The sequence below is a fragment of the Balaenoptera musculus genome, chromosome 4, assembly GCF_009873245.2.
Source record: "Balaenoptera musculus isolate JJ_BM4_2016_0621 chromosome 4, mBalMus1.pri.v3, whole genome shotgun sequence".
Classification (NCBI taxonomy): domain Eukaryota; kingdom Metazoa; phylum Chordata; class Mammalia; order Artiodactyla; family Balaenopteridae; genus Balaenoptera; species Balaenoptera musculus.
Window position 1 is genome coordinate 142,156,043 of NC_045788.1, and position 17,512 is coordinate 142,173,554.

General features: G+C 55.9%; 1 protein-coding gene across 2 annotated transcripts; it reads left to right on the forward strand.

The window, feature by feature from the left end:
• Positions 1 to 13,607: 13,607 nt before the first annotated feature.
• On the forward strand, positions 13,608 to 16,450 carry CRYAA (crystallin alpha A). Of its 2 annotated transcripts, XM_036850918.1 has the most exons (4): positions 13,632 to 13,776; positions 14,817 to 14,843; positions 14,995 to 15,131; positions 16,024 to 16,233. In XM_036850918.1, exons 1-4 carry the CDS (start codon positions 13,632 to 13,634, stop codon positions 16,231 to 16,233), a joined length of 519 nt encoding a protein of 172 aa, XP_036706813.1. The 2 variants fall into 2 exon arrangements, with proteins under 2 accessions (XP_036706812.1, XP_036706813.1); XM_036850917.1 differs by lacking the exon at positions 14,817 to 14,843 and having other exon boundaries at positions 13,608 to 13,820; positions 15,009 to 15,131; positions 16,024 to 16,450.
• Positions 16,451 to 17,512: the final 1,062 nt, after the last annotated feature.

A 17,512-nucleotide genomic window follows, 5' to 3' on the forward strand; every position in this document is an offset into this window, starting at 1 on the left:
AGTGAAATACATATAATATGTAATAATATTTAGTGGTTTAAAAATAATTTAAAAAAATTTAAATTTAAAAATAAAAAATTAAAAAAAAATTTAGTGATTAAAAAAAATTTTTTAAGTGTATAAGTCAGTGGCATTAAGTACATTCACCTTGTCGTGTGACTGTCACCAGCACGTGATGGTCAGTTTTGTGCATCAGCTTGGCCAGAACTGCAGACCCCAGAGATTCAGTCATCAGTAATCCAGGTGGTGCTGGGAAGGTATTCTGTAGATGTGGGTAACATCTACCCTCAGTGGACTTTGAGTAAAGGAGATTATTCCAGAGAATCTGGGTGGGCCTCGTTCGATCAGCTGAGAGGCCTTAGGAGCAACATTGAGGTTTTTCTTGGGAAGAAAAAATTCTGCCTCAAGCCTGCAGCATCAGCTCCTGCCCGGGTTTCTAGCTGACCAGCCTGCCCTGCAGACTTTGGACTTGCCACCCACCTCTCTCTCCCGTTGGTTCTGTTTCTCCATGTCTGATAGTCCATCTGCATGTCTGTCCCTCCCACGGGACTCTAAGCTCTCTGAGGGCAGGGACTGTCCTTTTCATAGTTGTGTTCAATTGGTGTGGCACATAGTAGGTGCTTCATTAAAGTGTAGTTACCTTCTGACTTCACGGTGTTCACATAGAAGTAGACACATGGGAGAGAGCTGCTCCTGGCTGCACGGATGGATGAGTGACCTTTGACAACGCACACGGAATCTTATGTTTTCCCTCTCTCCTTGTTAATGTCACCCTCCCCTACCTATTCCCAGTGGTTTTATTCACTTTGGGGACAGGAGTAATCTCCAGGGACTTTTCATCTGGTAGGTCAACCTGGCCACCTAGGGTTTCTGTTGCTTCCTCTGCGAAGACTGCCCTGATCTCCAGGGCTGGGTTACAGGTCCCCTTATATGCTCCCCTTGCACCCAGGACTTAGCTCTAGTGTCAGACCCATCATATTCATTCACTCATTCAGTGATATTTGCCCAGTGCCTCCTGTTGAGTGCTGGGGATCCAGTGGTGAATGAAACAGGTGAAAATTCCTGTTCTCATGGAGCTTACCTTCTACTCGGGAAGGCAGACAATGAAGATAAATAAGGTGCATATAATGCACATTAGAGAATAATGCTCGTTGAGAAACAATTGAACTGGGAGGGGGAAACCCTTGTGTATCCGTCAGCTACTGCTGTGGTGATGCGGCGTAACAAACACCCCGAACCGCAGTGGCTTACAACCACAGACATTTATTTCTTGCTCGTGGGCCTGTGGTTTGGCTGGGTTCTGCTTCAGGCCTCAGGTTGGGTTTAGGTCTGCTCCAGGTGTTTCTCTGCTCGGGTTCAGGCTGAGGGAACAGTGGCCACTGGACATCCTCTTCTCATGGTGCAGGGTCAAACCACACAAGCACATCGAAAGCCTCCAGTTGGACGTGGCCAAAGTTATGTCTACGCACACTTCATTACCCAGAGAGAGTCACAATGCCAAGCAGCAAGTCGGAGGAGTGGGGAAGTGAGCTCTGCCTGCAATGGACCATGACAACGTCACAGTGGAAGCTCTCCCTGACAAGGTGGCTTTTGGGTAAAGACCTCCAGGAAGTGTGTAAACCAGCCATGCAGTAACTGAAGGAAGTGCTTTCTGTGCAGAGGGGGCAGGAGGTACAAAGGCCCTGAGGCAGCAGCACATCTGAGCAACCAGGGGCCAGCGTGGCTGGAGCCTCAGGAGTGAGGGGAGGGTGAGGCCAGACCTGAAAGGCATCGTAGGTCATGGTAAAGACTTGGGCTTTTGCTCGGGTGAGACGGGAAGTGAGCAAGGTTTGGAGCACAGAAGTGGCCTATGTGACTTTAAGGGATCACCCTGCCAGCTGGGTGAATAGCTTCTGGGGGGACAAGCACAGAAATGGGGAGCCCAGTGAGGATGTAACTGCGAAAAAGCAGGCAAGAGGCGGTAGTGTCTCAGATGGGGGGCTGTGGGCTGGTGAGTAGTAGGTGAATTCTGGATATTCTTTGCAGGGAGAAGTGACAAGATTTGTTGAAAAGTCAGGTATGGGAGGTGTATTAGTTTCCTAATCCATCCATCTATCCATCCATCCAAAATCCATCCATCCATCCATCCAACATCCATCCATCCATCCATCCATCCATCATCCATCCATCCATCCATCCATCCGTCCATCCATCCATCATTCTATCCATCCATCATCCATCTATCCATCAATCTATCCATCCATCTTCCATCTATCCATCAATCTATCCATCCATCATCCATCCATCCACCCATCCATCCATCATTCTATCTATCCATCATCCATCTATCCATCAATCTATCCATCCATCATCCATCTATCCATCCATCTAGCCATCCATCATCCATCCATCCATCCATCCATCCATCCATCCATCATCCATCCATCCATCCATCCATCCATCCTATTGGTTCTGTTTCCCTGGAGAGCCCTGACTCACATACCTGGTTTGGTCTCTTTCATGGTCTTTAACTCCTTGACCATTCACACCATTGGTAGATCCTGTTGCTGCCCTGCCCAGAGCCCTGGGCAGCCTCTGAACCCACCGCAGCTAATGGACCATTTTGGGGGGGGCATGGTCCCCCTGCTTCTCTGTTCTCAGGGCCCCCGCATCCACTCAGCCCATTTGAAACTCCCAGAGTCGGCGTCCTCAGGAGCAACCTTCAACCAGGAGGGGCTGTGTCAGGATAAATGCCCCAGCTCTGTCCCTCGGTTGGGGGGAGATCCTGATGTGTATCCTACATGATTCCTCAGGGGTCCCTGTGGCTTGAGCCCCAGTCCCCCACCTTAGTGACCTTCTCATCAGGGGACACTTTACTGGCTTCCCTCCTTTCCTGTCTCACTGCCCTGCCTCACTTCTGCTTCCTGGGTCCTCCCCCACACCCCCAGCTAAGGGACCAGCACCTGCACCTTCCCTCAGGGTCTGCTCTTGGGGGGCCAGGCAGAGATCCCCTCCTGTGCCACTGCTTCTCCGTGACAGCGTCAATGGAGACGGAGGGGTCAGGACCTCTCTCTGGGTGCAGCGTCCAGGCTGGGAGATGCTGTGCACGGCTGACCACCTCCTTCTTCTAAGCAGACACAGAGCTGCAGACACTCTTCTCCCGTTTTGCATCTGGCTGCCGTGTGAAGTCAGCGGGGTAGAGTCTCTGGTTAGGGAAGTTGTGTCTGTGGCTCAGGAAACAAAGGCTGACCGCCCGGCCTTGTCCTCCCTCCCTGGATGCTGACCCTGGGACGCTGCTGCCCTGTCCCTGTGCCCACTTCCTCTCATCCCTGAGCACCAGCACCCACGTGTGTGCACAGCCGCGCGCAGCCCCTTGGCCACGGCCAGGCCGATACACACTCACGTCGCTTCTTGCCGGCCGCCTGATCGCTCCCATCCAGGTGGAGGTCACGATGAGATTGTCCGCCGAAAAGTCTGGGCAGGTCAAGTGAAGGTTTGGGCGGTGTGGGCTCTGGCTATCCGATTGTGATGACTGTCAGAGAGGCGTAACTGATCCAGAAAAGCAGAGCGTTTTACGCTGGGACCACGAGACACACAGCCCGCTTGTGGGCCCCATGGGCCTCCTGGCATCCACGCGCCTCGGCCCCTGCGCTGAGGATGGGGGCTGCAGTGTCATTCATGCTAGCACTGAGTCCACCCCAGGCGTGGCGACAACGCTCAGAAACGTTTGCTATTCACACGTGCACACACGCTCTTCAGATATGAAACTTACCCCGATGGAAGGGTGGCTAAGTTCACTGTCACAGGGGGGCTTTTCCAAAGGCCTCTCCCTTCATCTCAGCATTTCCCCCAGAACTGCTAGTTCCTCTGAACAGAGCGGATGCCAGGACTTGAGTCCGCATTACCTGCCTCTAAGCATTTTGGGGTCAGCGTGGAATCAAGGTAAACATGTAAGTGGGCCTCCAGTCAAGCCAAGGGGTCTCACGGAGACTCCTGTGGTTGGCCTGCTCTGCGCTCTGTTTGAAGTGTCATGAGCTGGGCGGTGTGCTGGGCTCCCGTGTTGGGAGGCTGCCGTCACATGCGGCCTGACTCTCCCGCCGACTCCTGCGAGATGCAGCTGAGGGGATGGGGACACTGATATCCCACATGAGAGACGAAGAAAAGGGAAGAACCAAATACCTAAGTAACCGCGTAACGTTAAGGAAATTAATAGCAGCATAAATCCGGAAAACACAGAAGGAAGAATATAATAATAGGGGCAGGAGTGGGTGCAACAGAAAACCACAAAGCCAAAAACTGATTCTTGAAAAATCAAACAAAAATTGACAGACCTCTCCAGATGAACAAGGGAAAAAAACAAGCGGACCTAAGTAAACAGCAGTGGGAAGGAAAAGGGGAACGGGCCCCCCGTCATGCTCATGGGGCCCAGAGGAGGTGCAGTCAGAGTCCAGCAGGAGCTCCTAATGCTGGTGACTCTGGGCACCTACACAAAACTGTGTGTAAAAAGAAGGGAAAACACGAGTTGCCATAACTGACTCAGGAAAAAAAAAAATAGAAAATCGGAAGTCCCCTGTAACCATTACAAAAATTGAATAGGTAGAAAAAATGTCCCCAAAATAGAAAACATCAGGCCCAGATGTTTACAGGTGAGTTTGCCAACGTTTAAGGAAACTCTTCCAGAGAAAAGAAAAATAGAAAACATGTCCCTGCCCCCCATTTTATTATGAATCATAACCTTTTTATCAAAACCAGATAAGGAGAGTAAGAGAAAGATTATGGGCCAGTTGCATTCGGAGCATAGATGCAAAGTCATAAACATACTAAGCAAACTTATAAACCCACTGGCCGTCTCCTAAGAGCCCTGGGGGCAAGGCTGGGCCTGGGCCCCCATCTCCACACGGTGGGGCTGCGGGAGCTCTGGCCCTCAGGCCGACTTCCCTGATCAGGGGCTGGGCTCTCCAGAGGCTGCCCAGAGGCGCCCAGGGAAGACAGGGCAGAAATGCAGGGAGTTAGTGCCCTTTGGAGCAGATTTGGCCCATGAGAGCGATAACATGGGAAGCAACCGGCAGTTAAATTCTGTTCTACCAGCTGTGCTCCTGTGAGGGCTGCTGCCAGCTCCAGAGAGCACCACCATATACTGTATTCTATTCTATTCTAGTCTATTCTATTCTATTCTATTCTATTCTATTCTATTCTATTCTAGTCTAGTCTAGTCTAGTCTAGTCTAGTCTAGTCTATTCTATTCTATTCTATTCTATTCTATTCTATTCTATTCTATTCTATCATGTATCATGTCACACCCTCTTTGCATCCCTTCATATCCCGCTTTCCTTTTCCTCACTTTTGCTTCCCTGGGATTGCACCTCCCGGTGAAGTGTTAATACCCACGCTTTGCCCCTGCTTGGTTTTCTGGGAAGCCTGGGTTAAGACAACTCAACTGAGTTGATTCCAGCCTTGGAAGATTGGTTAACAGTAGACAATGAATCCATATGGTTCACCATTTAACAGATCAAAAGAGGAAAACACGTGAGACCTTCTCCATAATGCAGAAAAAGCTTTGGAAAAAAGATACCTCCCTAACAACCAAAGAAGGGAGTGGATTTGGTTTGGGTCTTGATTTAAAGAAATCAATTGTAAAAGGACATGTTTGAGATGATCAGGATGTTTGATTAGGGACCAGGTGGTAGATGATACCAAGAAATGATGACTATCAAATATGAAATGGTATTTGTGCTGATACAAGGAAATGTTCATCTTTTAAGAGAAGTTACTGAAGTATGTAGGGGTGAAATGACAGGAAGTCTGGGCTTTGCTTTAAAGTAGGAGTTTGGGATTAACATACACACACTAATATATATATAAAATAATCAACAGGGACCTACTTTATAGCACAGGGAACTCTACTCGATATTTTGTAATAATCTATATGGGAAAAGAATCTGAAAAATAATAGATACATGTATATGCATAACTAAGTCACTTTTCTGTACACCTGAAACTAATACGACATTGTAAATCAACTATACTCCAATATAAAATAAAAATTAAAGAAATAAAATAAAATACTCTAGGAAAGAAAACGAAGATGAAGCAGATGGGGCCAAAATCATCGCAATTGTTGAAACTGGCTGATGAGTATATGGGGGTTCATTGTACAACTTTTTCTACTTTTTAGATGTATGAAAAATTTTGTAACAAAAATAAACTCAATGAAATAGTACTTTACTCTCATGGCAAAAATTATTGAAAATGCCAAGTGTCGTGGGCAGAAGTGGGTGACTCACTGGGTCAAACACGACCTGGTGTGTTTGGAACAGAACTGTCTCAAGTCCCCAGCTTTGCTCGTTTCCCCTTCAGGCGGTGTTTGGGGGGCCTCTGCGGGGTCTGCCGATGCCAGTGTCCTGGAAGGGGCTGGAGGAGGATGGCCGGCCCTCCCGTCCCTCCCTGGGGCTGCAGTGGGTGTGGGCAGGGGACTGTCTGTCCAGCCTGCCGGCCTCACGGAGGGTCACGGGCGAGCGAGGGCTCAGCCCGCTGACCCACAGCAATGCCTGTTGGCCTGCGTTGGGCAGATTTGTGGGTGAGCCCCGCTGGGCCCTGGAGTGGAAAATCGGGGTGCCGGGGCTTTGTGACTGCGCCTGCAGACTGCTGACGTCCGGGAATCCTGTAGATAAAGCAAATACCAGCCTTTGTGTGAGAAGGGCTGGCATTCAGCTGCTGTGCAGCGGGACGCAAAACTGCTGAGAGCAGGCTTAACCCGCCACGGGAACAATGCGAGAGGGGCCGGCGCGTCTCTGGGGGTCACCCTCCAGGCCCCACTTCCTGCCGGCACAGGGCTTTGCCAGCGTCCGACACCAAACTCCTGACAGGTCCCGATCCGTTTAGATGTTAGAGAAAGATGGTCTCAGGGACTGGGGCTCTCGCTTCCCCAGATGCACACACTGGACAGACACACACACACCCCACATGTGCATCCCCATATATAGACACACACACACATACACACAAGCACACACGGACACACAGACACACACACGTACCCCCCATACAGACACACACACACACACCACATGTGCATCCCCATATATAGACACACATACACATACACACAAGCACACACAGACACACAGACACACACACGCACCCCCCATATAGACACACACACACACAGAGACGTACACACCAACACACACATAGATACACAGACATACCGCACATGCACCCCCCATACAGACACACACACGCAGACATACATACACACACAGGCACACAGTGCACCCCCTCTATACACACAGATACACATACACAGAGCCACACGCTTGGGAGCTGAGGGCCCCAGCCCCCGCCCCCCACTGCAGCCCCCGTGGGCCCGGTCCCCCCTCTGCAGGCGGGAGCTCCAGGGCCGCCCCTGCACAGACCGGGCCCAGGCCAGACACACACCTGTGCACTCACTCTGTTCCCTCGCCTGCGCTGCAGGTGGCTTTGGGGTCAGCTCTGTGGCCTTCCAGATGCCATGGCGGGGCCGAGTGGGAAGACCTCTGTTGGCGTCTCCAGGACAGGCTGGAGGGAGGGGAGCATTGGAGCACAGCCGTCCTGGTCACTAGGGGTTTGCACAAGGCAGGGTGCTGCCCGGGGGGGCCTGGCTCAGGGCTCAGCGCGAGGGCACCCGGGGGTCCTTGCACAGACACGAAGGGGGCGTCTTTGTCACGGAGAGGGTGGGTGGTCAGGCCCCCAGCACCCCTCCCCTTGGGGCGTCCTCAGCTGCTGGCCCCTCCACGTCTCAGGAGCACGTTGTTGGGATTTTGTGGCTCCGGCTTCCCTCGGGCACAACTTTCTGGTCGGCTCCCAAGACCCTGATAAATAGCCCAACAACCAAAATGGGGAAGACTCGCCACCTCCTCTGAGACAGCCTGTAACAAATACTCAGGGTTTGGTAGGCTTATGGGTATTCCCCCCACTTTTAGGTTTATTGGATTTATCCAGATTCTGAATGACAACGGATCGCTTTTATAACAGCAGTGTTATTTGAAATAGAATGAGCATCACAGGGTTCATCGGTCCTCTTCTAAAGACTTAGTACACAAAGACCTTCTCGAGAAAGCATCTCCTCGTCAGCAGTCTGCTTTTGTGTATGGGAATGATAGAAAGGACAGTGCAGAGGGGCCTCGGGCACCCGGGGACGTCCATGGGGCTGTGTGGTCCTCAGAGCTCAAGTCTGACCATTAAGGGCTGTGGCGCCGGAGCCGCTGTCCCAGGTTGGTTTACCAGGCGGCCCTCCCACCGAGAGGCAAGGGAAGGGTGGCACTTCACTCTTGTGACACGCTGGTGTGATCTCCTCGTGCATCCTCTCCGCCCGGGGGCTCCAAGGCTGCTGGTGACCAAGCGGGCTGCAGCCTGGGGCTCACAGAGGCAGAGCTGAGGTCCTGGCCAAAGGGCTCCATGTGTGTGTGTCCACCCAAGACCTTTCTGAGAGCTGCGGGCAGCGGGGCGTGTACGGTGGGCTTCAGGTCTGCCCTGGACAGCTGCGGGGCCCACGTCACTGTTGCAGATCTGCAAGATGCTCCTGGGATGCCAGCAGAGAGCTTGGAGGAGCCTGAGGCCAGTGGTGTGCCTGGTGCATGTGACACCTGGAGCAGGTCACCTTCCTCCTCCACACGACACAGCTATTTCCAGTGTAATCAGGGAATAATCATGAATAATCATGAGTTTCCTGATTTGTTCTTTAAAACAAACAATTAACAATAAAATAGAATATATTTCAATCTTAAAGATATTCCTCAAAACCAGTGAAATATTCCATTGAGGACTATCGTTTGCCCTGAAACATCACACCTCACAGCCTGTGCTCTGTTTCACAGTTTTATATTTTAAACACGCAATAAAAGTCCCAAGATGTCACACAGCATGACAGAACTGGGATAACTCTGGTGCTGTCTTCACGTGGGCTGTCATTCGCCAACCTGAAACCCCGTGTTTAAGCACAGAAGTCAGAGGCTGGAGGTAAGAACCGCCCTGGGAGCCTGAGCAGTTCCTGACCTTGGAAACCGGCTCCAGAACAAACGCGCAGAGCAGGGTGGGCCAGCCTCGGGCTGGCCGTGTCACTGTGAGTTCTCTGGGTGATCTCCACTTAGCACCTGTTTAGAGAAGGATAAGAAAGAAAACTCTGCTTGTTTGAAGATTACACACATGCAGGCCCTCCTTGTATTTGCGATCCTGCGTTTGAGGGTCTGTCTCCTGTGTTAGGTGCCCAGGCCACCACACCACAGAACCACACACGAGTGGCTTAAACAACAGAAATTATCTCTCAGTCTGGACTCTGGAAGCCATGATCCAGGTGTGGGCAGGGCTGGAACCCCTGAGGCCTCTCCCCGTTGGCGCGTAGACGCTGTCTTCTCCTGTGTCCTCATACAGTGTTTCATGTGTTTGGGGACCCCTGGTGTCTCTTCCCCTTATAAGGACACCAGCCCTCCTGTATAAGGTCTTCCCCTGTGTGTATCTGTGTCCTCATGTCCTCTTTTCATAAGGACACCATCTGATTCGAATAGGACCTACCCTAGCAGCCTGATTTTAGCTTGATCACCTGTTTAAAAGACCCCTCTGCAAGTAAGTTCACATTCTAAGTACTGGGGGTTGGGACCTCAACATAAGAATTTGGGGGGGGACACAATTCAGTCCATAATATCTGCTCTCTGAAATTTGACCTCAAATCCATGCTCATGGCCCTTTTCACAGTCATTCACTGAGCAGAGCGGCAGAGGTGAAAAATCTGCATGGCCGGACGTGCACGTCCCCGGCCGAGGGTGACAGGGCGACTCCGCCTACTTGTTTCAGCTTGTGCTGCAAACCAGCGTCCTTTCCAGGGTCTGTTTAGTATCCCGTTTCCCACATTTTTCTGCTTTTTGTGGCTTCACTGTTTACATGGTCCCAAGCACAGCGGGAAGGGCTGTCTAGTGTCCCAAGTGCAGGAAGGCTGGGACGTGCCTCCCCGGAGAAAACACGTGTCAGGTGAGCTTCGCTACAGGAGTGAGTTATGGGGCTGCTGGCGTGGGTTCAGTGTTAAAGAATCAACAACACGTATGAAATTAGCTGTCTTTGCGCAGAAACACACACCAAACAAGCTCATGTATTGATCGATGAAAATGTTGCCCACGTAGTGACTGATGAAAATGTTGTGACCAGAGGCTGGTAGGACCTGACCCTGTGTTTCCCTGGGAGAAATGGCTCAGTAGTTACCAGTCCACTGTTCACGGCAACTTTATAGGACATCACTACCTCCAATGAGGAGAACCAACTGTATTATTATGTATGGATTGCTCAGACCTCAGACTAACAGAAGAGGAGGGGTATTTTGCACCTGCATGATTAGAACGGACTTTTGGGTGGTTTGTTATTGTTTTAAAGCTCCGCAGATGCAGACAGCGCACCCCTTAGCACATGGTCGTGAATTCAAGGAGGAACACAGGCCCGGAGAAAAATGGTCTTGTTTTCCAAGAATCCAGGGTGGGAGGGTCTGGGCTGTGTGAGGTCAGGTGTGAGGCAGGGTGAGTTCGCACAGGTGAGCTGGCAACAGCCGGTCGCCCATCACTCCGTCCCGCATCACCTCCCATCCCTGTGGCCACTTTGCGGAGCTCTGGACCGCCTGCCATAGCACGTGTGGGCCACAGGTTTGGCCGATAGGCGAGGTCAGCAAACCAGAGAGGAAGTTGGAAGGGCTCAGACACCTGATGGAGATGTAAGTTGACTTGAACGAGGTGGTGGCTCTGAGTGGTGTGAGTTTGTATTGGCCACTACTGGTGGGCCTTTCCTGAGCTGAGGGTCCCTCCAACTGCCCTGAGGGAGGGCGCCTGTCATCACAGTGCTTCCCTCCCTGCAGCAGGTGGTTAATGGCCTCCCCACCCTGATTCCAGGACCAGTGAATGTGTCACCTTACATGGCAAGGGGGGAAATAAGGTTCCTTCAAGAGCAGACTGTAAGACTGGGGGGTGATCCTGGATTCCCCGGGTGGGCTCAGAAATCACAGGGTCCTTACTAGAGGGAGGCAGAGGGGGACAGCCAGAGGGATGTGATGTGATGGCTGCCTTGGAAGACAGAGGAAGGGAACATGGGTCAAGGGATGGGCAGCCTCTGGAAGCTGGAAAAGGCAAGAAATGGAGTCTCCCTTGGAGCTTGCAGGAGGCGCCAGCCCTGCCGACACCTTGATTTGAGCCCAGTGAGACCCATTTGGACTTCTGACCTCCAAACTACAAGGTAATACATTTGTGTTGTTTTCAGCCACCAAGTTTGTGGTCTTTTGTTACAGCAGCTGCAGGAAACTGATACAGCACCGTCATCTTGGGTTGGAAAGGTCCCCAAGGGCTCTGTGACCATCCTGGGCCCCCTGTCTGGGGCCTGCATGGTTGGGTTTGCCACCTTGGTGCTGGCTCACTCTGAAGGCCAGCCCTGGGCTCCCACTGGCTGCAGCCCACGGGTTGGGGGCATGGGTGAGTGCCTGGGCACCCCTATGTGTCTGAAGGACCTTGGAGGACCCTCAGCGACCCTGGGCCGTGCATCCCGTGGGCCGAGGTTGTACCCCGCCCCTGCCTGCAGACCCAGCCTGTTTGAAGGGCCACATGGACAGCCAGGTGTAGGATGAGAAGGTACCAAGTGTCAGGGGGACCAAACGCAGTCATCAGGATACATCACATCTTAATGTGATGTTTAAACAAATCAAAATGGGTGCAAAAAATCCATGATGAACAAAAGATCAAATTGTACATAAAGGCAGGATCCTTACTGCTGGCTTTGCTTTCTGTCTTCAGCTTCAGTGTGGCTCTGGCCCGCACTGACCGTGTGCCTGGCCCAGCTGGACCCTCTCCTCAGCAGCCAGCTGGATGCCTGTGCCCTTCCTCCCCCTGCCCCACGCCCAGGAGCAGGCAGCCCATGCTGTGTGGGGTCGCCCACAGCCCTGCCCATGCCCCGGTTGACTCCCAGCCTGGGTGGGCAGCCTGCACCCAAGCCCCCTCCCCTTCCTCCATGCTAAGTGACCTGTTTAACCTTTCTATACCCTGCTTTCCCTGTCTATGAAGTGGGGAGATTTGGGACCTACATGCCATTTAGGGTGGCTGCAAGGGACCATGAGGTCACCATCAGTGTGGGCTCAGGGAGGCCCGGGGCAGGGAGAGTGCCCTCTACCCCCTCAGAGTATTGATTATCTGCCCCCTAATTTGGCCCTTGTTGCCTGACACCCTAGGGAATTGTAGACGTGCAGGGCAAAGGGTGGCATTTCCAGTTTTTTCTGGGCCCTTTACCACTGGCTGGATGCATATCACAGGTGCTCAGAGAGGCAGGGGGGTGGGCTTTGATACTGTGCACCGCTAGTTAGGGAGGGGCTGTGTGAGGGAGGCGCTGAAATTCCCACTTTTGACACCAGTTGCTTCTTAGATGTGTGAGACAAAATCCTCCTTAGGTACAGGGTGAGTGCTCTTTCCTGACCCACTAAGCCCAGGGCTTGGAGGTAAATTTGCAAAGATCCTGAGTGCTTTGAAGGTGCGCTGACCCCACAAACAGGAGGTGGACGCTGGTCAGAAACTGCACGAGGACCTGGGGAGGCGCAGGGTGAATTAGAAGCGTCTCACCGTCTGGACTGTGCATGAAAAAGCTGGCTCGGGTAGGGCGTGGGTCCGGCACGCTCCTGTGCTGCGGGTGTGGAGGGGGTGGTGAGTCAGTCTAAGGCTCCCAGAGGCCAAGCTACTGAAAAGTATGAAAGCCTTAAAACCAGGAGTGCCCCAACTGTGGCCGGTCCCCCCGGAGCGCATCCTGGGCCATAGCTGGATGGGCCACAGAGACGGGAGCCAACCAGTCACCAGGCCAGTAACAGGGACAGGGCACCTGCTCTAACGACCCTGGCTCTGTCTGTTCCCAGGCCCCGAGGTTCTCAGGGATGGTGTCCAGAGGAGACCCCGGGATGCAGGGTTTCCATGTTTGTCAAACCAAACCTGCCTCCCCTCTGGATGCACACAGACCCCACAGCAGGGCTCCCCGGTGCTGGCATTATGGGCGCGTTTTAGTTTCTTCTCTGCATTTTCTGTCTTTGTTGAGATTTTTTTACAAGTATGTATAATGTTTGTAATCAGGAAGAAGTAATAGAGGTAATTCTGTTATAAAACACAATGCAGCCTTGCCTCGCAGCGGTGGGATTTGGGGACCACTTGTCTAGCCTCTGTGTCTCACTCTCTTCGTCTGTGAACCAGGGGTATGAGCTCCCACTCGTAAGGTGGCCGTGGGGTCACAGGGGACCACATATGCAGACACAGGTACCTGGCACACAGCACCCTCGCCCAGGAAAGGGGAGATGCGAGCCTTCTCTGCAGCACCGGCTGAGTGTGGGGGGCACAGAGAAGCCCCTTGGGGACGCCGTTCTCCTGGCGTCCAGAGCTCTGGGCTGGTCAGCGCTGCAGCCGGGGCTGGGAGAGGTGCGCGCTCAGCCCAGCCCACGTTTCTGCTGACTGGGCGGCCTCCCTCCTGAGCTCACGCCTTCCAGACAAATCCCCCTAATGCCTCCATTCTGTCCCGCCGTATATAGGGAGGGCGTGCGCCCCAGCTCTTCAGTGCGCTGCACAGAGGCCCCTGCCCTGACTCCCCGCCAGCCCCGGGTCCCTGCAGAGTCAACGCCCGCCATGGACATCGCCATCCAGCACCCCTGGTTCAAACGTGCCCTGGGCCCCTTCTACCCTAGCCGGCTGTTTGACCAGTTCTTCGGCGAGGGGCTCTTCGAGTACGACCTGCTGCCCTTCCTGTCCTCCACCATCAGCCCCTACTACCGTCAGTCCCTCTTCCGCACCGTGCTGGACTCCGGCATCTCCGAGGTGAGACCCGCTGCGCGCTGCGCCCTCCTGCGGCGGCAAGGGGGCCCGGGCGGGAAGCGGGGCTCTGTGAGGGCCGGCCCTGGGGCAGGCGTGGCACCTCTGCTCTGTGCGCTCCTGTCCTGCTTTGTGGAGCGGCTGGTGACGGCCGCGGGGCCACTTTCCCGCCTCAGCCTGCCTCGTCCGTCCTGGACGCACAGAGGCCAGGCCAACTACCCCCCGGCAGAGCCTCCCGTGCCTCCGGGGGTGGTGGGAGGGGGAGCCGGCCTGCTGCCTTTTCCTCCTGTCATCAGCTCAGGACCCGTATGCGGTGGGTGGCATCCCTCCACATGCTGGGAGACCCCCGAGCAGCCCGGGGAACGGGCGCTGGTGGACGGAGCTCTGTGCAGCCTGGGGCTGCCCTTGCCCTCCAGCAGCGAGGTCTGGCAGGAGGCCTCCTGTCTGAAGCCCTCTGCGGCCACAGAGCTGCAGTGTGTGGGCTCTTCCCGAGTTTGCCCGGGCGCCCGAGGCCAGGCCCCGAGGGCAGGCAGGGCGGTCCACCGGCCTTCGCTCCCAGGGTCCAGTGTTCTGGAGGTGCCAGGGGTCAGCACTGCCTAAAACACAGGGGCCTGCTCGGAGCTGGTGAAACGCCGAACGTTCCGGGGCCGACAGGGCCCACAGGAGTGTCCCAAGCGAGGGGAGCGGGAGGGGAGGAGGCTGGAAGCACTTTCTGTGCGAGGAGCTGGGTGACCTGCGTAGCCCGCCGGGCACATCACATGCACGCCCGTGTGCAGAGACAAGGCCCCAGGCTGTTCACGGAGAGGCGGGCAGAGGCCAGGGGCCGCGACCTCATTCCAAGTGCTCAGTCCCACCGACCGGCCAAACAACATAACCAGCCAGCCAACCAATCTGTCACCGGCCACTCAACCCGTACCAGTCAGCCAGGCAACCCCTCACCTACCAGGCGGCCACAGACCCCCGGGGCTCTGGGTGTCAGCCGAGTGGCCACAGTGTCCTGAGTCCCAGGTCCCTCTTTCCCCCGGGCACGTGGAGGGAGAGGTTAGAGCCTTGACCGCAGGTTCTGTTCTGATAACTGGGGACTGAGCCCCGGCCACCGCACTCCAGCTGCTCTGGCCAGCCCTGCAGGGGCCTCGGCCAGCCCCCTCCCTGAGCCACAGCCCTGTGGAGACCCACACAGATACTTGGTTTCAGGTCCGATCCGACCGGGACAAGTTTGTCATCTTCCTGGACGTGAAGCACTTCTCTCCCGAGGACCTGACCGTGAAGGTGCAGGAGGACTTCGTGGAAATCCACGGCAAGCACAACGAGCGGCAGGTGAGGCTGGGCCCGGAGGGAGGGGCTGCATCCCCGAGCAAGGCCCCCTCCTGGTGACCAGGAGGCCACCCCGAGCCCGCAGCAGGCCTGGGCAGCGGGTGAACGGCCAGCGGGGGCCCGTGGGGAGCCCCACTCAGGAACTGCTCGGCATCCTGGGCCCTGTCCAAATCCCCTGGGTGATGGGGTGGGACTAGGAAAGGCCCCAGGAGACGCCAGCACCAAGGGAGCGAGCTCCAAGCCACGTAGGTTTTCACACCAGCTTCTCTCGGGAGGACGGTGCAGCTGACTCGTGTCGGAGCCCGAGGGCCCGGAGCCCATTATCTCGAGGGGGCAGGGGCCCAGCCAGGACAGCTCGGAGACCAGGGCTTTGTCCAGTAGTGGGGAAGCTGGAGGCGGGGGAGAGACCCCGCTGCATCTGCTGCTCTCCCCTCCTGGGCCCCTGGAGATGCCCGGACACTACGCTGAGGCTCTGGGTCTTTCCACCTGGAGGGGAGGGAGTCGGGCCAGGGGCTAAGCTGGGTCCAGGGCGTCAGGAGAAGGGAACGTCGAAGCATGGCTTTCTGACCCAGCTAGATGGACGGCAGGGACCTGAGCCCAAGCAGTCTGTGAGGCCAGAGGTGAAGGGATAGCTGGAGCCAAGGGCAGGGCCAGGGACAGGACCACTCACACGACGTTAGGGTGACATTATTGTGAAGAGCCAGGGGCCCCAGGCAGGCCCAGACTGTATGCAGGGATGCAGGGCGGTTCCAGGGCCCTGGACACGGTCCAGCCGCCGCCCCGTGAGGGTATCGTGGGTCTGATCCTCGTGCGGTCCAGGAGGGCCTCCTCTGTGCGAGGCCGCCGCCACCCGCTGCAGCGGCGTCTCTGACCGCGCCCTCCCCTGGCCCCCCAGGATGACCACGGCTACATCTCCCGCGAGTTCCACCGCCGCTACCGCCTGCCTTCCAACGTGGACCAGTCCGCGCTCTCCTGCTCCCTGTCTGCGGACGGCATGCTGACCTTCTCCGGCCCCAAGGTCCCGTCTGGCATGGACGCCGGCCACAGCGAGCGGGCCATCCCCGTGTCGCGGGAGGAGAAGCCCAGCTCCGCGCCCTCGTCCTAAGCTCGGCCTCGGCCTCGGCTGCCACCCATCCCTCCGGGGGAGCCCTAGAAAGTGGGGCGTCTGTCTCCCCCGCCTCCCTCTTTTCCATTTCCTTTTCCTCTTCTCCGAGGGCATGAGGGTTTGAGAGAGTAGCCTGGAGAGCTCGGGGCCTTGGCCAGAGGTGCTGAGACCTCAGAGCGACCCCGATTCCAACACCAGCCAGTCGGTGGAAGTGACCGCCATCCCAGCTTCTTAGACGGCCTCCCCGTCCTCCCGGGCTTGCGGGCCATCTAGGCTGCCCGGGAGGTCAGAGAACACCCCTCGCTGAGCAATCTCTGGGTGACCTCTGGTCTCCAGGGCCAGCCAGGTGCGTCTCAGCCCTTGGTGGCAGGTGCCTGCACCAGGGCCGAGCCGGGTGCCGTGAGGTCCATCTGGCGGGGGCTCCCGGGCGCCTGGGCTCTCTGCAGGCTGCACCTCTCAGACCCCCTCCCCTCCGACCCTCCTCTATGTAGTGCCGCTCTTGGGGCATCTGGTCACCCACGAGAAGGCAGCCCGTGGCAGTCAATAAAGAGCAGATGACACAAGCAACTAGCTGTGTGCTGGCCGTGCTATTTTCTGGGGGGCGGGGGTGGTTGGGCTGGCCGTGCTATTTTCAGGGACGGGGTTTGGGGAGCGATGGAGAAGGCGTGAGGGGACCCGTAGTGGGGAGGCGAGGGACAGGGAGGGGCGGGGGAGACTGGTCCGCCTGTCCCTGTTCAGCCCCGGCTGCCTCTAAGTGACCAGGTCACCTCCTGGCTCCCAGACCCGGTGCTTCCTCGAAGTCAGCTGTGCAGGCAGGAGGGGGTTCTTCCAAGAGCCCTGAGGGATGGAGGGAGGAGGGGAGGGGGCGGGGGACGTGGGAGGGAGAGGATCTGGGCTCCCTTCTGTAACCCTGTGTGGGAACTGAGGTGCCAGGTGGGGATTTCCTGACCGCTGGCCTCCCCCTGGGGACTTCTGTCCCAGCTCCCTTGGGGTTTTGCTCCCTGGAAGTCAGAAGTGTCCATCCCTGTTAGGTACCACGCCCTGGGGGCCCCCCTCACTCTGGCTCCCCCTTCCCAGAACAGGCACGGGGTCCTCGGGGGTTTCTGGTGACCAGGTCTGAGCGTCACCCACCCAGAGGGGCGGCCTTCGTGCTGTCTGCCCAGACTCCCCCGCTGTGGGAGGAGACGAGAGGCTAGCGGCCTCCTCGGGGGAGCCGGCAGGGGGTGGGCGGACCAGCCAGGGCCCGCCCGCTGCTCGGTGACCGTGCGGAGGGCAGTGG

Coding starts and splice junctions, on each gene's coding strand:
- CRYAA (XM_036850917.1), top strand. CDS start 13,632: ATGGACATCGCCATCCAGCACCCCTGGTTCAAACGTGCCCTGGGCCCC. Junction 13,821..15,008: donor TGGACTCCGGCATCTCCGAG/GTGAGACCCGCT, acceptor ACTTGGTTTCAG/GTCCGATCCGACCGGGACAA. Junction 15,132..16,023: donor GCAAGCACAACGAGCGGCAG/GTGAGGCTGGGC, acceptor CTGGCCCCCCAG/GATGACCACGGCTACATCTC.